We start from the raw sequence: 23619 nt of genomic DNA, 5'->3' as shown, positions 1-23619 counted from the left end.
ATTATGGCTGTCTTTTAAATAGTTTCTTTCATTAAACTGTATTTGGTTTAAGACCATCTGTTACGAGATTTTAGCAAGAAATAGCAGTAAACATATATATACAAGCATACATATATTTACTGTGATTATTAATTAGTTGAAATGCATGTGTAAATAATCTTACACAAAACGTTGTACATGGCGCTAAATGGCCTTTTAGTGCTGGTGTGCCGTGGAACCACAATCAATCAATAAACTAATATGAGACTGTTTCTTCCCTTGTTTCTTTTTTTTTTTAAAGGGATCAATTTTTATGAATTAATTTCACTCGGATACTTGTTGCAGTTACATAAACTGGTGACAACTTATGATAATCAATATTCAATAACGTTTGAGGTATATATTGCACGTTTCTGAAATGTTCAGTTAATTGAAGAAATTTCACCACATTCAAGACTATTAAAAGTCACTTGGAACATTCTATACTTTTGGACTTACGATATGACTTTTAGGATTATATGGGATTGCATTCACAACACTGTATGTTCCTCTATTTTACTTATATTGTTGACTTCATTTCCTTTCTGTTACTAATTGGAAGACCTAGAGTCTTTACACCAGTCAATTTGATTTTTGCCTAATGGAGAAAAATACACAAGCGAAAAGAGGTAGTTAAATCTACCACATAGTATGCAGCTTGTATGACAGATGGAACTGACAAAAGAACACATTTGTCATGTTTACCCCGACCCAGAGTAGCCCAGTTTGAAACGTGTATAATCAAGGTAATTCTGACGGGTCATTGTTTGATGTCGAACATTGCCGAAGGCTAGCACTAATCCGTTACGTAAGACTGTTGTGGCTAGAATCGAAAAACCGGACATCGGAGTTGCGAGGCGCCCGATAGCCAGTTATCACATAGGTGTCGAAATGTTTCCAAGATCAAAAGAAATTGCATGAAGAAGTGGGAGTGTCCTAACTTCTTTCCCCTGCAAACAGACAGACAGGTTGAACTGGCCGCTAAGACGATTGGACAGGGTCACAGCGCCACCCAATCAGAATCGAGATAGGGGGAGACCTTGATTTGGGTAGAATGATATCCCTGCGTTTTCCGGCAAAAGTTAGTTCGCTGAGAGAAATTACCCAGAGAAGAGGTTAGCGTAACTCCGAATAGCCATTCGTTATTGGCGGGAAAATCTTAGAGCGGGAAGGTCTAAGTACAGAAAGCTTCAAACGGTCAGTAGATATTTGTTCGGTCTTTGTGGAATGCGACTGCATTTTAATTGTAGGTCGTATGTATACTTTATTATTACTAGAATCGTAGTACGAAGAATTACTTTGTTTTGTTAATATGTTTGCATATTTTGAAGAAATGAGTTGATATTTGTAAAGAATTATATAGCTTGCCAGCCGTCGTAAGAGTTAATATTGTAATTTACTATGTGGGTATTTTATAGTAGACTAACACATATGTTCATATGATTATAGATTTTGCCATTGTTGAATATTTGTAATGTACAGACATGCGTCTGATTCTGTCAGATTGTAGTACGATGAGATTAAATATATATGTGTATATACTGACGTGACGCAATGTATTGATGTCTGTATAACAATTCGCTGATACTGTGTTATTACGCCATTGTTTACCCTGCAAGAAGTGTGTGGGAATTTCGATGTGTATGCATGCGTGGCCGAAACAGTGACAGCTATCTGATGGTTAATTGTCGTTATAGTGTGAGGTGAGGTTCGATAAAACATTTGTTAACGTCTTGTGGTTTTTCACAGGAAGCTTTGAGGGACAGATCAGTTAAAGTTTGGTCCCGTAGTCTCAGATAGAGAGACGGAGGAAAGGAGAAGAAAGGAGAGAAGAAAGGTGAAGTGAAGTCTGGAGCGAAGTTGGAGGAGGAGATAGTAGAGAGGAAACAGAGACAAAGAAGGAGTTAGAGGAACGGAAAGAAGGAAGAATCAGCGGGAAGAAATAGATGAGTAGATGCAAGGACGGGGGAAAATCAAACTCACACTGTAATTCACGGGATGAATTAGGCTGTCACTTGGTCGAGGGAAAGACGAGTGATTGGAAGTTATCGTTTTAAATTATCACATTTATTAAATTGTTATTGATTGAATTTCATCTTCGTGTTCTCTATAATTTAACCGTCGGCATTGCTGACTGGGGGCTCAGAGCTGTAAATCTACATCATCACTAATTTAACTTTCTAACCTAACGAGCCAGGGTGGAACTTTCAATTTAATTTAATTAAATTATATTGGGAGAAACCCACCCCAATACGACAGAACGTCACAACATTATACAAGTACATTTAATCATCTTAATTATCACCCAAATTAATTAATTTGAAAATTAAAAATACTGAAATATTTTTTCGAAAGAAGTCATAGAGTTTAAGAATTGCCGCTGAAACGATTCAATAACTCCTCGATCCTGTTAAAACGAAGATTCACGTTATCATTCATGTTCTGTTCAACCCTCATAAAGCGTTCGTTCAAGTTTTCAGTTATATTCTGTTCAGCCGTCATAAAGCGTTTATTCATGCTTTCATTAATATTCTGTTCAACGATTGTAAAGCGTTCGTTCATGTTTTCATTGATGTTCTGTTCAATCGTCATTAAGCGTTCGTTCATGTTTCTGTTCATGTTCTGTTCAACCATTGTTAAGTGTTCGGTCATGCCGATCTGTCTTATAAGTGGTTGGGCTGTTGGTTCCTGCTGTGACAATTGTCTTTGAGGAAAACATTTAAACCTGTTATTTATTAATCCAAGCTTCTCAAAGACAGCTTTTATAGGCGTAATGAAACACTGGCATCCTGTTGAGGTTCCGCCCATAATCATTCCAACTGCATGCAGATTTCGAATGTTTCCACCTAAACAAAGGAACACCAATGCTCCTGAGTCACCCGGTGCTGCAAAATTATACGCTTTTACTTCCAATTGCCCCATCATGACAGGGAAGCTGTAACTGCCCCACGTGTTCACCGGTCGAACAGACTCTCCGATCCATTCCATATAACCTCGTGTTATGCCCGTGGTGCATCCGTATTTGATTACCAGACATCCCCTTTGACTAGAATCTATATCATCCAGAATTCTCCCACTGGTGTAGAACATGGGCTCTTCAGCTGTAAAGCCTATAATTAAATATAATTTACATACATTAAATGGTTATATTTTAATAACCAATTGATCTTATTACATTTAAAATGATTCAAATCTGCTTCTTTCATACTGTGTCATGTTGTCTACTTTGGGCAAATTTTAGTAGATTTAAAGGTATGATTGAAACGTAGCAAAGCGTGTTACTTGATACACATATGTTCCATAGAAAAGACAGTAATTATTATGAACATGTTTAAGCTTTAATGCTTAAATTATTTCGTTGATGTAAAAGCTAGTTGCTTTGTGCAAATATATAGTAGTTTTAACCTCAACATAATGCGATACAGACAGAGAACATGTGTAAAAAATACGTTTATAAGATATGCAGGTCCAGGGTTTTGACAAAACAACAGTATAAGTGTGACAGGGTGTTGTTGATTAAACGTTAAGTCATAAATGTACAAACCTGAGGAACGGGGAAACGTATATTAGGAATGAAAATTTATAAAATGGCTTATGATTTTAATCCGATTGTATCAAGATTTACCTTGAACTTGCACCTTGGAATACGATTGTAACTCTAACATAACATAAGTGGCACTGATAATATACACCTTTTGCAGATTGTTTTGTGATTATTTCGTTTAATACTCTCAATAATTATTGGTCGGTGTTATATTTTCATTACCAACATCTTCAAAATCACCATCAGGAAAACTTCCCGTTTCTGGTTTCCTTTCATCATCAGTAATTTGAATGATAGCTGCATCAACAGATGGTGAAAATATATTTCCCGCATCCAGGGCTATGGCATGTACCCTCCCAAAACTTTGCCAACCATGTTCTGGTGTAGGCTGATATATTTCTATTTGTTCGCTTCCTCGTGCAAGATCATTATTTAGGTTCCTCTTCTCTTCTTCTCCTAGGCTAATGTATTGTTGAATCTGGTTTTCTTCTAAAACAACATGAGCAGCTGTTAGGCAACCAACTTTTTCACCAGGAAGGTCTACAAATCCACCCAAACTCCCCGTCAATCTTCCTGTTATACCGCAGCCCATCCGTAGTTTTTGGTGGTATTCCATTGCATTGTGGTTTCCAAAGAAATAAAATTCTCCTTCTCTGACATCAGTAGCTATTCCATCAATTTCTGTTGGGAACTCCTTTTCCCCTATTGGTATGATTCCCTTGACTGGAACATATAAAACTATGCACGTGTCCTCTTTCACATGCAGTTGTTTAAACAAGTAACCACGCGATTTAACAGGACATGGTCTAATTATACTCAAGTTGCTATGTTCTGTCATAAGACTCGCAGTGTGTGTTGCAATACAGTTATTCAAACGAGCGACGTCCTCAGATTTGACTCTCTTGCTGCCATATTTCTCTGTTATACTTCTTTCCTCATCGTTAGGTACATGTTTATACTGAATGTTAATTGAGTAATCGATAAAAAGTTCTAAGATCTCAGTCTTCTTCGGTATGCGTTTCTGGTTTTTGAGAGTGACCACAAACACAGGAGTGAAATAATCATTTGGTTTATATCCACACCAGACACCCACAGACTCGGGAATCTCCCTCAACAGTTTAGACATTTCACGCAGAGCCAACTGGATATTTTTGGAATATCCATCTTTTTTTACTGCTGACTCTATGATACTTCGCTTTGGAATCCTTTTGCTTCTTATCATTTGTTCGACCTTCTGAGTATCGTTTCTTATTGCCTCTAAAAATTCCATTTCATCCTCCAATACTGAAATGAAAAGACACATTGGTTACCACAGCAATGCTTAGAATACGCCCTTTACTGACCGGTAGGTCAAATATTAAAAACAATCTTCTGCACTAAACAGTTTTACTCCTAAATGCACATCACTTTATATATTTTCTAGAATAATTTGTAATTTAGCAGAAATGAACGTTCCTAGGAGGGTAATAATATGTCAGACATATTGTTATTTTATTGTGTTGATGGAAAACAATTTTCTCAAATATTGCATATTTTGAGATTTTCGAACGTACACATATTGAATGGAACAGTATGATACATTAACAAAAAAAGCTACATGTTTCGTTTCAGAGGAAACCTAGTCAAGTAGTATTCTTGTAACTTCATTAGTTGCTTCCTAAATTAGAGACAAAACTGAAAGATCCTTAATTATGAATGAGATTGATGGTGGAGGTTCAGTATGACACATATAGTTTCCTTTCAGTAGAGTTGAAAGGTGTCATGGTTCAGAAACTCTATGACCTGTGTTAATTAGCCACGTGAAAGCCATTATCTTAATTAAGTTTCATCAGAGAAGTGGAGCATATACAATGAAATAAATTATTGTCGATGTAGACGTTTTATTATCACAGCAAATTATTTAAAAAATGCTTTTTCGAAAATGTCCTTTTAGATAGTGGCATGTAATCCCACAACACACGAATATACAATTCACTATGAAACCTGCAATTTAGTAACGTAATTAATGTAGATAATAAAAGCATCCCTTGCAAGAATGGAGTGAACATGGAGTAACGTTTTAATATAAAATTATATACAAAAAATGTGACTTTACCTTTCCCAGATTTCGAGAAAGAAACACATGTTTCTCTGGATGCGACTTGAATGGTACATAGTCTTAGATGCCATCTCAACTATATTTATCCACGATTTGTATGGATATAAGTTTTATGACTAAGCTTCATTTAAAGGCTTAAGGCTTATCTCCCTCAAGCAGAAATACGGTCTTTGGATTTGTAACAAGCACAGCTAATCACCTGTGGAACCGCCTCGTTAATATAATTAGATCCCTCACATAACAAGTGCACCAGATATCCTGATCATATTAGTCTATATTTGATGCTTATGACCATGATGAAAATGTTAGAATCAGAAAGAATCAACTATTTATTGACGGATAACGGGTACCGGACAATGGGCACAGGCCGCATCATAAGTACACCTGGTCTTATGGTCAGATGAGCTTAAAACGAAAATATTAAAGAATTTTACGTAACAATTTGGCATTTAGTTGCTGTTGCGTCACAACTTCCTTTGAGACAGTCACTACTTGTGACGAAACTGAAATGTACTTGGCTGCCGGGTTAGTTTTATTACTATAATTAGTATATTTTCTATGTAAATTTTGAGACAAAGAGCAACTAAATCTGAAACAATTTCATTCACCCATTTTTCTATTCTTTCCTGTTTTGTTCTCCCCATGTGCATGTCTCTATTTTACGTTTGGAATGGTAATAGCTCGCATATTTAAGTGGAATAAAATGAGTCCATCGTAGTCGTATTTTGATGTTCAAAAAGCCTAAATGAGGCTGCAACGATAAGTATTATATATGAAAATGTCTGCGTAGATTCCATTAATATATATATATATATATATATATATATATATATATATATATATATATATATATATATATATATATATATGTATGTATGTATGTATATATATATATATATATATATATATATATATATATATATATATATATATATATATATATATATATATATTGAACGATCAATCATTATATGCGAAATCTTTTGCGTCTCTTCTGTCAGTATATAATGGGGATATTCGCAGATCCTGAATAAATACTAAATATCCATAAAGTATGGATAAGCTCGATATATCTCATGACAATATTAGTTTTATAAATAAACGCTGTAAACTGTATTTACATCAAGCTACATTATAGATACACCGCTTAGTTTTCAATAACATTAAATTCAAAACGGACAATCGTCTCAGTCAGTAAGCTGACTGACTTCTACTTGGGATAATCTAGTTTGTTCCCGCATTGGAGCTTTATAAGAAATGTTCCTATGTTAACTTGTATTACAAACGTAATGACAGCTTTCATTGTGCAATGAAACTTGCACCATACTTAGGAAGATTTGCATGTTTGTGATATTCGTTTTTGTCTTCTGGTATATTCTTTTCTTTGAAGCAGACCTTAATATGTTGCTTCTTGGCATTGAAACGATAAGATATATTTATATCATTATTGCGAATTTAGTACCTATTTTGTGAATTGGCCCATCAATAAAAAATGGAGCTACATCGATCAGAACGTAAAGGTAAAACTTGTGTCGGAAATTAACTAACGCCACATGTAACGTTTCATTTGAATACCAAGACGTTAGCGAAAAATAAAGGATTCAAATACATCCAAGATGTATCAATAGCTTTAACATCGTACTCTGTAAGTCTCGTGTAAGAATGGTCCCTCTCAGTGTTGGACCGATACGCTCTCTTGAAAGTGAACACAATCTAGCTGGACATAATGGCTACCAAAATATCACAAGAACCCTAATAAGTAATAAACGACGAAGACTCTTGTTTCTCCCCTTAGGAGAAACGTAATGAAAGCTTCAGACCGTATTGAACAAATGAGACTGACTTGATCATTACTGGCACAGGTACGACAGTGCTGTATATACGAAAATGGACCTAGTGAAGATTCCCTGCCAGAAATATGTGTTGGAAAAGGGCAGAAACCCAATTATAATTACCGTTGAACCGTAGCAAATCCTTTTCCACTGATAATGTATGTAGACTGCTCCTTCCCTTCTAGGACGCAAAACAAATCAGGAAAACAGTCGTAAGGATAGGGTTCTCGAAAGACGCTTCTCTAAAGGGTTAATGCGGGAGACTTGACAACAACCAAAGTACACAAGACATGGTAAATGTAAGGCTGCTTTTGGATACAGTCGAGGCTGAGCCTGTTTAAAGAACTTGAGAGATGATTACATAGAATATTCAGGGAGGTTACTCTTCTTGTCCTCCTTAGGATTGTCTAAAGGTGCTTCTAGGAAACTGGTCATCCAATCCTGTGACGCCAGGAAGCGAATATATTTTTCGAAGAGCCATAAGAAATGTTGACCACAAAGAGGTTTCTTATGTAGTCTAGTAAGACCTTCTAATTATCCCAAGCGGCATTGGATGTAATGATGCTCTGCTGTAGAGGTTGCTGTCGACATGGAAAAATATTACCCAGGCGTTTGCTATTCCGCCTTTAGCAGTTGTCGAACCTCTGCTGGATATATTGATCCTTCCATGTAGGAGGAAGCAGTAAAAAGATCGTCATGGGAGGTTATTGTCACACGAGACAGAACCGTAAGCTTCAAGATCTATCGCCAGCTAAGATCTTCACTTATGGCACAAGATGGTCTAGTGAGGGTCCAAAAGGACTCGGCTGACGAATAGATAGAGGTGAAAACCAGTAGCCAACGCGTTGAAGAGGTGCCTAGCCATGCTCTCTGCCACATAATGGTCTCCTATCTCCGAGAAAACGTACTTTTCAGCTCCATAGCAATCGATGAGTGCTTGAGCAACAGAGGGTCTGGACGAGATGCTGACTTTGATAGAATTGTTTAGTCCTCACTACCAGAAGTCTTAGATAACTAGTCTGGAGGCAGAATGAAACGGTAAACTTTGCCTCTTTATCGAGGGTCCAAGCATCATCCTGCAACACCTAAACCGGACAGTAATCAACTGCACCTAGGGCAGCATACTAAATGTTGATAGATGGGACCACTATTTAGTAAAAGGCGATTTACGAATATCATAGGATGTCAGCATATACAAGTAAATAGATATTTACATCTCTTTCGTGCTTTGGGTGGACCTTTCACGAGACAGACTGCTCTTAAGATGAACAAACAATGCCATTGTTTGAACAAACGTCGTTATTTCAGTCATGTTCCATCCAACGTGTACAACGAGAAAGACCAGAGGTTAACATAGCAGTGTCAGATCTGGTAGGTCAAAGAATACAGTTTTCATATCTTGAATTTCTACTTAGTTTTTGTGTGGTATAAATCAGTTAAAATGGGAGCAAAATTTTGGTTTATTGAAATTGTTGTGGGAGAGGTATTTTGAGCAAACTCTTAGCACAATTCTAGCAGCAGTTTGCATCAAAGGAAAATTTTAATCACATATATATTTATCTCCAATATTAGATTAAAGCACCCAAGATAGAATATCTAATTCCATTAAATGTAGCTCATAAACCTAGATCCAGACTCAAGGAATATAATGACTGCAACAGTCATATTTTTGTATTTTTGTATTTTTACAAAACGACCTAAATTCAAGAGATATTGCTGTAGGCATAATTGTCTATTTATCAGAGATGGCAAGGATTAAAGTGTTAATGGGATAAAATAATTTCAAATATAGTTGCCTGGTTTATTTAGGGTTTTCGTGAAGACAGGAAATCACTCACGACGACCCAAATATTCCTGGGTGGCTTTCTGAGTATCAAGCTGTGTATTTTCCAGACCTGTTACGCCATTTCATATAAACTGTGTGCCAAGAACATTGATCTAGTCAAATGTAATACTTTTGAACAATGGCTTTTATTATTCAGCTTAGGTAGGTTTGATTAGTAGTTGGCATTTTCCATTTACATCTTAACTATCTAATATGCATGTTCAATTTTGATAGAAGATATTAATATCCCGCATAACATAATCGCTTCCTTTATATTGAAGAAAAGTGTATACGTGATATCACGCAAAACAGTTTTTGACACGATACAATGTTGTTCTTTTATATCACGCTGCTTTAAATTTGTTAAGCATTTTATTACATGGAAACTATTTCAGTTAGTAAAACACTTTTCTAGAGCAGAGTTTATTTCCCATAAAAGTCATCTTGGGTCTTGAAAATATAAGCTTAAGTAATAAAATGAGTCAAACCAAAACCACGGAGTTTACAGTGTTCACAAGCTAGGCTGAAGATATGCAGGATCGTCTCATTACTATGTTCTGATAAAAATAACATTTAAGCTCATATGAAGTTTTGATTGTATAAACTAAATCAGATGAAGATAAGCTCGGACAGACAGATGTGCGATCACATCATTAATCTCGCTCATAACGTAACTCTTACTATTTCTTGGTGTTATAAACTTTTTTTTCCAAATGTGATAGAAATCTGGTCAGATATGATTTAAAAAAGAGTGTTCACAATCTCGGTCCATCAGATACAAAATGGCATCATTAATATGCATGAATGTCGCTCATAATTGAAATGCTCTGCAACTGTAACGATGATACAAGCTTGCATGCCAAATATGACTAAACAGTAAAGAGAAATGAATCCTCAAGAGTTTCTAAAATAGTCCAGCTAATCAGATGCAATACCTTCTCATTAATACGCAAATACGTTGCTCTTTATCGACTTCACTCAAAGTTTGGTTGATATAAGCGTGAATACCAAGCTTGATTTGACCACATATATTTCCTCTAATGTGTTCAGAAGCATGGCGAGTTGGATGCAAGATCAAATGATTCATCTACTTGTATAATGCTCATAATCGAATTTATCACACGTTGATAACGTAAGCTTTAATATAAAACCTGATCTGAAATATGGATTATACCACTTTCTCAGTAAAAGAGATGCAGTGTCACACATTAATATAGCTATAGTTTTCACATTCTCTCTAAATCAAAAGGAAGATTTCATGTTACGAACGGATGTCAAGCATATGATAGGTCTTGATGATATAATGTATGTGGATTTTGCTCATGATCGAACTTAGTAGGGTGTTGATGAGCACGCGTAACAAATCTGTTTAGAAAACATGACCACTGGATTGTTCAAAATGTCTGCCAATGTCATGTCATTAGTATACTTGAACGATGCCGGTAACTCAGAGCGTCTGGGATGTCCATAACATAAGGTTACTATATTATATGTTCAACATTGAATTAGAACTGTAGTCTCTTGAGAAATGTCATATTCAATCAAGATAACCTCATTAAATGCTTGCATGCTGATAATAATGGATCTGTTCTGAGGTCTTTATACTATACGTTTAAATACCAAATCTATTTGACATCTGATCCGAAATGAAGCCTCTAAAGTGTTCACAGGCAATTAGTATTGGACGATTGGACCATTTGCTCACGTAGCCGCTTAGCAAATAATTAAAAAAAATAACAATACAGGAAAAATCGGAGACCCATTTTTGAAAATGAAATCCACTCACCGAAACAAAAGAGTTCACTAAAATATAATATAATGCGATAAATATGGATGTCAATAATGATTTTAGTACGTGATGGTCGCAGCTAATCACCTATTTTAACCTGTCTAAATGGCAAGAGTTTCCTAGTACAAGGATTCAAGCTAATGTGCTGTGGATAAAGAAACAATTCTTTTATTATTCAAGTATTAAAACTATCTTAAAGGGATATTTTCAAAATGTTTTAACATTTGCAGTTTTGGCGATATTGCCAGGACTCCAAGAAGAAACTGAAACACCATGCCACTTTTATTTCTTACCAACACTGTTTCTTGCCTGTTCTTGGCTCTCCTAAAATATAAAATATTAAGATTACTGACATAGTATATGATTTGCATATATAATTTCTAAAATATCTCACTTCTTGCTTAATTATGTCTGCTGGATTTGGTATGGTTTAGTGTTTAACGGCACAGCAATGCGATTATGCTACGTAGTGCCAAAGCAATTGAAACATCATGTCATTTTTACTTCTTACCAGCTTCTTGCCTGTTAATGGCTCTCCTAAAATATAAAATATTAATATTGCTAATGTAGTATATGATTTGCATATATGATTTCTAGAATATCTCCATGTGCACTTGCTTATTTATGTTTGCTGGATTTGGTATGGTTAAGTAATTAACGGCACAGCAATGCGAGTATGCTACGTAGGGCCAAAGCGATTGAAGTAAAGTACGTTGCCCTAGCTCACATTACGGTAGCTGCCTAGGGTGGTCCAATGGTAGGTTTCGAACCCGCGGCCTTTCGGTCATCAGCTTGGCAAAGTATATGCTTACCCACATAGCTTGTGTTCTGTGGTATACAGGTATGGCACTATAAGCATGGTATATAGGTACTACCAAAGAACACATAAAATATGGAACAGTATGTTGTTAGCAGTCACCCCAAATGGCGAGATATGATATAATAAATCACTAGTACTGCAGGTTATAGTCATACCCAATATGACAATGATAATGAGCAGTACAAAAGATAAAAGAAATACAGATTCGCTGTTAGATTATGTCCGGCGATGAAATTATGTAATGCCAAAAAGATGTACTGGAAAACATTGATTAAATGTGTATATTATACATAAATTTCAAGCCTGCTTATTTTAGTAGGTGTTATCTTATAGATTGCCATTTTTGGTCTGGTAATATAATAATTAAAGGCAAGGTTTACTGGAAGATGACAACCGCTAATTCTGTAATGATGTACAGAAGTTTAAAAGTACTTATCTAAACGGCAGCTATCTAACAGGTTGTCACTTTCAGTCGTGGAAGGCGACGATGAGTAATTCTGTGTAATATAGGTACGTTTAAAACTTGTATATCTCAAACGCAGTTATCTAATATGATCACTGTTTATTTCATGATGTAATAATGAGAGAAATATGTGATTTTTAAGCAGGCTATATATTATATGCCATTCATGTGTTATTTTTATTAATAATCAACGAACGTGATGATTGCTTAACTCGAATTTTATTGATTGTATTGTCTGTAAATCCGCAACCATACTGTTCATTATTTGTGCTCAGAGTTGTCAGTGATTTTCTATTTCAGCCAGCACTGTCTCGAATTCAGCCGCGTTAATTATTTTATATTCGATTGCCAACAAATACGGTTTAATAATCGTGTTGAGAATGCGTTGTGCCGCTGCAAGCATCCCTGAATAGACACGTATTGGTGAACGCAATCATATCGAAATGTATTTACTTCACCACCAGAGACTCCTGTTACTATCAATATATCGTCGACAATAATTTCGTTCAATTCTAGCATGGCCACAATTGATATAAGAGGATCCTGGTGACAAATTTACCGGATCTGATGCTGCGGTGTTGACCAAACACTATGTGCAAGTTCGTGTCTGGCATATTAACATTCATCATAACCAAGCTATTATAAAACGATTTAGTGGAACTCTTCGGTCTTCATTACGCGCAGAAAATGTTAACGACGCTTCAACAGCCTCGCGAGTGGGTAGCACGTCTTTCATTAATCATAAAAGCACAAGTTGCTAGAGCACGAAGCTAGATCAGTTGGAGTTAGAACTACTGATATTGGAGAGAATCTGAACCTCTGATGAGAGGATGGCAAAACTTCATTGATGACAAGATGAAAAAACTGCGGCGATGACGAACTACAGTGATGACAGGATAGCAACATTCCAGATTGAAAGTAGCCAGAAGTTACTGATCCGCCATGGGAAGATAAAGGACTCATTTAAAAATCTTGATTGAAAACCTGTCATTGCTAATCATGTATAAAAATATAACCTTTTATTTTCCTTCGGTTGAGACAGTCCTATCGAGGTGAGAAATTACGAATGCTAAACAAAGCGATAGGCAAATATTGGGCCTTAGCAAGGAATGTGTACAATATATAATTTATGAACGTAGATAAAATACCCTCTAAAGCTCATGGTCTAATACAAATAATCAGGGAAGAATCTTATATTATTGATGGAAACTAGAAAGGATGCCAAAGAAAGGCAAAGAGGCAAAGAGTTGTTTATATTTGACTAACTAAAATGGATTAGTTAAATTCAATAGTATTGACAATATTGGCAAGATACTACAATACACAACCAAAACCGTCAGTCTTATTACTTTAATCAACACGTAAGTATAAAAAAAATAAAAATGATGTTTAAGGAATGGTTCTATTTCTTGCGTTGTTTCCAGTTTCTTTCCAAAATAGTCTTAAACAAAATGAACAATAGGATACGATGCGTGACACACATCAATTGTTTAGTGGATCCGAGTATGGCTCTAAATATAAATGAGTATAAAGGTAAAAGGTACACAGAAGGATTTTAATATGCACATCTGTATAGTTATATTGAAATTAATCATTTTTTAAAGCTATATATAACGTGCTCAGATCAGGAATGAATATATTCACCTATGGCTTTCTCTGTTATTTTTTCTTTTCAAGCAGAAAATGCAAAATGATTGTTTACCCTTTAGCAATGGGAGAAAATACGGAAGTATATTATTTTTTTCTGTATGAATCGGCGAACATACGTTTTGCATATTGTTTAGTTTTACGAAGGGGAGAAAATATAATAAGTATAGTGCTTTTTCTTTTGTAAGGGGCATGCTGGCAGTTAATAGATTGTTTCACTTTGGAAGGGGGCAAACATGCTAAGCCTAATGTCTTCTCTTTGGGTAGGCGCTAACATGCGGAAATTATATTGTTTTCAATTTAGGTAGGGGAGACAATGCAGTAAGGAGATTATGTAATCATTCGGAAGAAGGAAAATACGTTAAGTGTATTTTTAATCATTAGGAAGCTGCGACAATCCGATAGTTATAGTGTGTAATCACATGGAAACGGGCATATATGATGTAACTACATTATTTAACCATTAAGAAGGAAACAAAATGTAAGTATATTATACGATATCCTTATGCCTTGCCTTATAACATAATTTATATTGCCTTGTTTTTGTTTCTGTTACTAAAATATACCAAAGTTCTTACTCCTTTATCAAACTTAAATGACGACAATGTGAAGCTTTGTCTTAGGATTAAATTTAATATCACTCCATGCTCGGTATGCAGCAGTGATCCCAACGACATAATCTTCATCACTAACATATCAGGCAATGGTTGTTTTATTGATTTCACACTATAGAATTTAGTTTTAAAATCAACTTTTTCCCATCGTTTTGCGATCAGTTCTGGACATTGCACTTATATTCCTTCTACTTTTATTTCATTCTCGTCAAAAGGGTGCATCTAAACTATTGACGTAGAACAGAACAAATTACGCAGTACCATGAAAATGTAAAGTGAATGTAGTGAACGTATGATCGGAATGAAATCCTGAATGAAACAATATTGTATCACCATAACCAAATCCCAAATAAAATCGATTTTAAACAATATTATGCTTACAACAAATACAGATGGTGTCATTTCTGGCTTGCCGACTGACGGTTGTAGCACTGGCTGCGTGGAAATGAACTGATGTGTGTGCGGACTGATCAATGATGGCTGCGGAGTTGGAGCAAAAACCTGATTGGATTGAGATGTGCGTTCAATGATCGATGTTGGCTCCGGGGATGGGGTGATGTCCTTACTAGCTGCGGTAGTGTCGGTCTCCTTCATATGGCGATCTTTGTCATCTGTAATGGCCACACGAGATAACATATTTATATCTTTATATAGATGTAAGTCATTATTTGTTATGAGAACAATGACACGGTCATTTGAGGACAATGCAACTTTGAATTATAGAGTCATAATAAAAGGACGTGGAAATCATAGTCTCATATAGTTGTGCAGGGCCTGGTTGTGTAGCGATACAAAAGACTGCATTTGGATGGTGAAATAATATATATCACGTGGATTGTGATGCAATACTTATCACGATACTTGCGTTTTGATAAAATACATATAGCGATATGTATTAATTGTGAGGCATGAGTGATAATACAGACTCCTTACTTGTCCAAATCATTTTCCTATAATGTCTGTGTGTATGTGCAGTGTTGCAAGCATATGGCAAAGTTGATAGCATCGCTTGAAAGTATAATGACTATTATGTAACTTTTGCATATGATGTTACTATATACTGTACAAAGTCTTTATAATTAACACCGAACTATTTCTAAGATTTCGGATTTGTTAGTCAGCCTATAGACTGAACAGTTTAGAGAAAGTTTTAAAACTGTATAACCACATCTTTTTAAACAAAACACTTGGATTGCAAAATTAGCATTCCAGAAGCAGAACCTTTTATCCGCAAGCTTTGCGTTATATATATGGAAACAGAATATAACATAATACAATTTGCCCACATTACTAAATGTTTAACAAGCGGCTGAATCAGCATATGAACAAACAATTTCTCAAACTACATTCCGAAATGTGGGTCAAATTCCTGATTTGTTAAACTCTATTACTGTGTACATTTCAAAGACTGAACTTTCAAACTGCACATAGAATTCTGCTCATGATAATCCTGACGAAGTAATTATAAACATGTCGAATAATTTTGTCTTAATGTTTGTGACTTTTGTTTGGACCATTCACTCGATAGACTCTTCCTCAAACCGCTGGAAATTAGAGTCAGACTCGCTTCAAATTGTCATTTTAGCCATTGTTAATTGAGGTTTTCGTAGAAAATGGGCAAGACATTAACATACCAATGTTATATTTGGTGGCACATATAGCAAATGTTTGTGAATTGAAAAATAAGATAAAATAAGAAGCGAAATGCTATGAAAGTCACATTAGTGTGGGATAGATATTTTGAGAGAGTTATGGTCTTAAAATTATAGTCCTAAATAATAAATGTGGCTAAAATAATAAAAGATCAAAAGTATAGCCTCTGCCGTGTTTACAAGCTCGGTCGATAATATACAGGATCATCTCAGTAGTTTACCTTAATAAAAAAATCATATTCAAGCTCTTCTTGAGTCTTGAATATATAAACTTATATACTAAATCAGATAAAAATATAATCCGTAATATGCCCTATAAAATGCTTACAAGCTCTGCCAATCAGCTGCATGATCACCTCATGGATACGTGCGGCTTTTCATTATAACTGATCGCTTGAGAAAATTTGATCGTAGAAGCTTTGATAACAGCTGTGATTTAAATCTGATCAGATATGAAGCCTTTGTAGTGTTCACGATCTCATTCAGATTCATCATCACATCATTATTGTGCATGGATATCGCCCATAATGCAAAGCCCTCTATAACGAATATGATAGTATAAACTTACATTCCAAGTCTGATAAAAATAAATAGAAATTAAGCATCTGCCGTGTTAAAAAGGTTCGGCTAATCACATGCAACATCATTTGATTAATATGCACGGCTTTCAAGCTTCATCATCTTGCTTAGATGTTTGATTAATATTAGCGTAAATACCCAATTCATCACTATTTGATACGATAAATTACCCCCCCCCCCAGTGTTCAAAAGCATAACAAGTCACATGCAAAATCATTTGATTAATATGCAAGATTTATTGCTTATAGTCGAACTTCTCTGATGTTTGTGATATACGCTTGATTGTATCTGAAATATGGATTCTACCGCTTTCACAATTTCAATAAATGAGATGCACGATGACATATTTAGTATAAAACTGTACAGTTTTCACAATCTCTAACTCAGAGGCAAGGTCACATCTGTATTATAAGTGGATGTCGAGTAAATACACGGTCTTGATTACATACTAAATATGACCAAAATCTGATCACAAATGTGCCATCTTTAATGTTCAAAATATGGGCCAATCAGATGATCGATCACCTAAGTAACATGCGTGGATGTTGCCCGTAATCGAACTGAATCGTGTGTTGTTGATTGAAGCTTGCATAACAAATCTGATCAACATCGGATCAGAAACATATGGTCTCTGTATTGTTTACAATCTCGGTCAAGATCATGTCATTAATATGCTTGGATGTTGCAAACAGAGCGCATCTGTGATCAACACTGGATCATAATAATTTTTTTATTTTGAACTGTCAGTTTTAATAAGAACAAGATTATATCATTACAATGTTTGCATGCTGCTTTTAAATGAACGCTTCCGGGGACTTCGTACTATAAGTTTAACCTCAAAATCTATGATACGAAATGAAACCTCTAAAGTATTCACAGGCAATTGTTATTTGACTAATCGACCCCGGATGATGCACAGCAGATAAAGGCCCATACCATAAGATCACTTACCCTTTTAATCAATGGAGGTAAAAACTGTAACTATCCAGAAAAAATAGTTTATCTACTTTTGAAAAGGAAATGAACTTGCTGAAACAAAACAATTCATTAAAAAATATATTACATAAAAGTTGAATGTTGTATTTTCTGAAATTATCGTGGTATAATCTGTCAATTTGCTGAATCACACAGCAAATATTTATCTTTTATTGTTAATTTGTTTTGTTTTTTAAAATATTTGCTATCAGTTTTAGAGCCTGTTTAAGTGTATGAATGCTTGTTGAGGCGTCTGCTACGAAGTTATTTATAGAACAGGGAATTCACCAGCCGCAACGTAATAGCAACGTCATTATTAAACAAACAATTTTACCAATGGTATGATATCTAAGGTTTTGTACATTCCACAGCATGGTCTTAATCTTTAATCTAAATTAGCATACGTTTTCTACATAGAAGTTCAGTATTCAAAGCAAAGGATGTGTTATTTTGTTTGACGTACGAAGAAATCTTAGAATTGATGATATCATTAGTTCATTGTGCCTTGGCCAAATCATTATTGTCCAGACACCTGAGACACCAATTTTTTGTTTCTTTAAATCAATTGTCGTGTTGAATAACAGTTTAGGTTACCTACAGCTGCTACTTACAAATGAAATGAAGACTATCTGTAAATGATTATAGTGATGAGGTCCAATAATCAAACAGTGCAAGACATCGACACTGACAGTTACGATGAGGGTGTAGGGAATCTCACACCCACCACACCGTGAATCCATATGATATAATGTTAGTCTTTGAACCCCCTACACTCAATCCCTATATACATTTAGCTATCGTGTTAAACTCATTTGTTTTGAGCTACTGTGAATGTTTTTTTTTTTAGCCCCAATGTATGTGGCAAATTTTGTGAGTTTCCCAGCATTTCTTTTTCAAATCTAGTAAAAAGAAACCACATTATTTTTATTCAGAAAAACACCAAAGATGTGTTATTTTATAATGTCAACCCACTGTTTTTTTTTGGTTTTGTTTTAAAGGCGTGCAGGTTGTATGCCTTCAGTTACTTCGCACGTGACTCTATTTACGAAAGTAAGTATAAAGTAGTTCTCCGTAGAGTTTATTCAGAAATAAACGCAACTCGATCTCATCACCTGATTATGTTCTGACAAATGGAAATCTACCCTTGATTTATCAACTGATGCAACTGCAGTTATAACACAATACCTACAACTAATCATTTCGGTAAGTGAGGGTTGCAGCCAATCTCCTAACCTTTTGCTAAACCTGCCTAAATGGCCGCAATTTTGAAGTGAAATGATTTAACTATAATATGTGTTAGATAAGGAAGCAATTATCCTGTTAATCAAGTACTATCTTATCATTAAAATTATTTTTCTAAAATGTATTAACATTTGCGTTATTGACGAGAAGTGGCAGACCTCTATAAAGAACACAGAAACACCTTGCTTTTTTATTTCTTACCAACGCTCTTCCCAGCTTGTCCTTGCCTCACCTAAAATGTAAAAAATATAATATTAAGAACTAAGTATACGATTTGTTCGTATCATCTCTACAATATCGAACGCTCCGATGAGCTAGTGATTAGAGCATCCGCCTCGGATACGCGAAGTTGAGGGTTTGAACCCTGGCAGAGTCATACCAAAGATTTATAAAAGTTGTACTAGCAGCTACCTTGCTTGGCGCTCAGTATTAAGAGGTTAGTGTTTGTTCTGGTCGGCCTGGTGCCAGGGTAATGTGATCGGGTGGTACATGATGCTACACATATGCGGCATGATGCCCCAGTGCTAATCATCACTGTTAACTGTCACACTGCAGACATATTAGTGAAATGGCTGAAACATTGTTCAAGCCACGCTAAACATCCAAATCACACAAACACACACACACACACACACACACTGAAAATCTCCAACGTGAACTGCAAGTTTAGTTACTCCCTGTTCGTCACGAGTAGATAATTTAGCTTGTCTACTGGTTGTCTGAAGGTATGGTACAAAATAGGTATCCAGGCACTGTCAAAGCACATAAAATTTTTGAGTGGGATTTAGTCTGCGGTCATTCTCTATGGAGCAATAAGATATGGTAAGCGCCTAGAAGGCTGTAGGATATAGTCATACCCTATAGGGCTGTGCAAATGAGCAATACAAAAAGAGACTCTGTCTTCTTATATCCAGAGATGAAATACTGCAATTCCAAATAGTTGTATTAGAGAATATTGATAACTAATTGTTTATATTGTACGTAAATTTCAAACCAGCTTATCTAATGAGCAGTTATCATATAGATTGTCATTTTCTGTCTGGCTATGGAATATTACACAGAGTTTACTGGAATTAGACGCCCACTGTTTATGTAAGTTCATAAGCTTAAGACTGATTATCTTAAAGGCAATTATGTAATAGGTTGTCAGTTTCAGTATGCTGATATAATAATGCATGCAAGTTGTTGTGGAAGGCGATGGTAAGTAATTTTATATACTATAGATTTAATAAAGGCCTGTTTGTCCGCAATTATCTAACAGGTTGTGAGGGTTTGATTCTTTATGTAAGAATGAAGGCAAAGTGTAATGAAATATGACATATCTAATTATGTATGCTTTAAGTAAGATTTAGGCCAGCTTATTCAATTGGTAAATATAAAATATAATGTCAGTTTACGTCTTCTGACGAGACAATAAATGTATAATATATTGAAGGATGAAATCCCTAATTATGTATGCGATATATAAGATTAAGTCCAGTTTATCCAGTATGCAATTAACTAATAGACTGTCAGTGTATGTATGTTGACTAAATTATGCATGTATAGCGTTCTGGAAGAAGACAATGATAATTGTATATGTTACAAAAATGTTCATGACTAGTTTACCTAATAGGTAATTGTTACTATATCAGTTTAAGTCTGGTCATGACTTCACAAGCCAACCCGATGCATTTGATTCGCGTTGATAGCATCTTAATTGGTTTTAGTCGCAGAATAAAATAATGTCAAACTGGAGACACGTGTATTGCTGCAACCAAGTTACAACGATACCGAAGATAAACAACGCCGTCTCATACATTTTTAAGTTAAGAAATATTGGAAATAAGGTGTATATTTACTGTGTTGTAATTTTTAATGGAACCCACGCTTTATTTAGAATTGTGCTATAATATATAACGCATAATGGAGTTTCGATTCAGTCTAAAATCTAAAATGAACAGCAGGCGAATAATCTGAAACTGTAGTTAAGGGGTGGCAAATTATATGGGCTTGAAAGGTGCAAATGTTCCTTGTGAGAAGTATTAAACGGTATGCGTGTATCAACTCAAGTAGGGCAGTCATAGCTTCTAGGTCAGATGTGAAAAATGTGAAAGTATGTCTTTCATGGCATTCACTTTGTATAAAATGCATGTAGATATTTCATTTGTTTTGGGGTAGGTGGGAAATTAACGTTGTATAAATTTCATATTGACATTAATGGTTATTATATTTATTAATTGATATTAATAATACATGGTGTAAGCTTGCAGAGTCACCAGGTTCATTGATATTGACAGTAATAACGAACCACAGCAATATTTGTATTTTGTTCCATGTAATATATCTTAGCTGATTAGCTGATAAAATCTTCTAAGGAAAGGTTTTCAAAGAAGAAGCAAAGGATGTTGCCAGTTAAATTAATACGTGAAAGCAAATATTATTATACAAACAACAATTTGCAATAAAAATAATCTTATCAAGAAGAGATCATCACACCATGGCTTTGGTAAATTGTGTGGCACGGACCAAATCCTAGGAGGAAGATAATGAACTTTATAATAATGTATATGTGCTGATTATAGAAATCGGATCGGTTTAAACAAGTAACGAAGGAAACGGTGTCACGTTTCCTATATATGTAATATATCTCAAAACGGGTGCATTGTTTTCGTTTTGTATGCCATCTTCATTATATTCTTTCTTAATTGTGCATACGACAAACTGTAAGCATATTCAGGGTCACTAAATATATTCACCGTTCGGATATGAAGCTTCCGCTAGTCTATTTTATTAGGTCATCACTAGTTGCAATCATCCAACTTGCCTATGTCAGTATTTTTCGTTACTGCACTGGTTCTTACTGCAAGACACGTGTGTATAAAAATAGCACCGTGTATTAGGAACTGCTTTAATTGTAAACGAAAAACGTGCGCTCATGTAGCAGACATCTTTGCGTTTGGTTTATTAGATTTGTTTGTGGATGAACTAAACAAGCAGTTTGGTTCATTTGAAAGTACAAATAATAAAGGCAATGATTTGAATGAGTTCGATGAGTCACAAAACAAAATTTCAACCAAGCAAACAAATGAACGTGGTATTCACAATGCCCACCAAAACGAAATGCTGGTGAGAGGGTTTACAATGTATAATGTGTTGCTGGTTAGAACAATGGCAATAAATATATATGCCTTTTTCATCTTGAATTTCCTCAAAATGTACATTCTTATTTATTTGTATTAATCCGCTTTGATCCATAGCGCAAAATTGTTGCGCACTTTAGTCTACATTTTTAGTACAAATCTGAAGGAGAATTCACTGCAAAAATAAATGAATGTGGTATTTCTTAAAAAACAACATTTAATCCTGCGTCCCTGAGTGTTTCACTTAAAGAAATGTCATAGTTTGGGACAACATGATTCCAAACTATCAATGATATAAGAGAAACATAAGTGCAGATTTGTCAAGGCCATTCCCTCCAGCGACATGTAACTCAATAGGAATGAACCCAGCTAAATAACCCAAGACATCATGTATAGAAAAGCAGAATCAAAATGGATCGACAAAAAGATAAAATCCCCATTTCACACCAAATGGAAAAGTTGTTTCAAGGAGCATTAGATCACAATATGACTATATTTCAATTTTAAGTAGACCAAAACGAGATTTATTTTTTAAACGAATGACAGCGCGTGATCAAGTTCAGTGGTCTTTGAGCGATGCCATGTGTTCTATTTATTATTAAGCCTTAACTAGAACAAGTGCTAGTGAAAACTTTATACATTAACAAACAACGTGTACCAGACATTGGTTATGAACAAACACAGAATACCCGCCAAGGCTCTTGTTATATCGCCCATTAAACATTAATCCACTTGGATAGATAGAGAACCACTGTTGTTTTCAGGTGAAGCATTGATTCAAAGAAGAGATTTTTGACTGACATGACATTTTGGATTATAAATTTTGCTTTCCTAATATATATATTTCTTGTTTTATTTCCTCTTTTCTTTTCAAAATAGTTTCAAACAAATTGAACAATATAATAGGTTGTGTGATATAAAGAAGTGTTCAGTAGATCCGTGGATATGCTGTAAATATAACAAAGAAATAAGTTTCATAGAACATCTTTAATATGTTTCTGTGTATAGATACTTTGAAATGACACATTTTATAAAACGAACAGCATGCACATGTCAGGAATGTATATATTGGCTTATTTCTTTCTTTTTTCTTTTAGAACCGCTCTGGTGGCCTAAGTGGTTAAAGTGGCGGCCTCGGATGCTGGAAGTCGCGGGTACGAACCCCGACCGAGTCATACCAAAGACTTAAAAAATTGATACTTGCAGCTGCCTCGCTAGGCCCTCAGCATTAAGAAGTTAGTGTTAGGATTTGTCAGACTGGTGTCAGGATAATGTGAGCTGGTGGGGCATAACGCTACATGTCTGCGGCATGATGCTCCAGTGCTAGATTTAACTATAACATGTCACATCGTAGCGATATGACTGACAAATTGTTAAAGCTACGTTAAAAATCCCCAAA

At 35.2% G+C, this 23619-nt stretch overlaps 1 protein-coding gene across 1 annotated transcript in view; it reads right to left on the bottom strand.

The window, feature by feature from the left end:
* Positions 1–2289: 2289 nt before the first annotated feature.
* The window catches only part of LOC149777904 (uncharacterized), a 39120-nt gene continuing 17790 nt past the window's right edge, over positions 2290–23619 (bottom strand). The window contains exons 5-9 of the mRNA XM_089938998.1: positions 19300–19330; positions 15032–15261; positions 11400–11430; positions 3785–4846; positions 2290–3128 (exon numbers count right to left, since the gene is read on the bottom strand). Coding sequence (XP_089795124.1) covers positions 2386–3128; positions 3785–4846; positions 11400–11430; positions 15032–15261; positions 19300–19330 — 2097 coding nt within the window. The 3' untranslated portion in view covers positions 2290–2385. The remainder of the gene's footprint in view (positions 3129–3784; positions 4847–11399; positions 11431–15031; positions 15262–19299; positions 19331–23619) is intronic.

The sequence above is a fragment of the Sinohyriopsis cumingii genome, chromosome 17 (assembly GCF_028554795.1).
Source record: "Sinohyriopsis cumingii isolate HCF-2022 chromosome 17, ASM2855479v2, whole genome shotgun sequence".
NCBI lineage: Eukaryota > Metazoa > Mollusca > Bivalvia > Unionida > Unionidae > Sinohyriopsis > Sinohyriopsis cumingii.
This window is presented reverse-complemented; position numbering and strand designations above follow the sequence as displayed.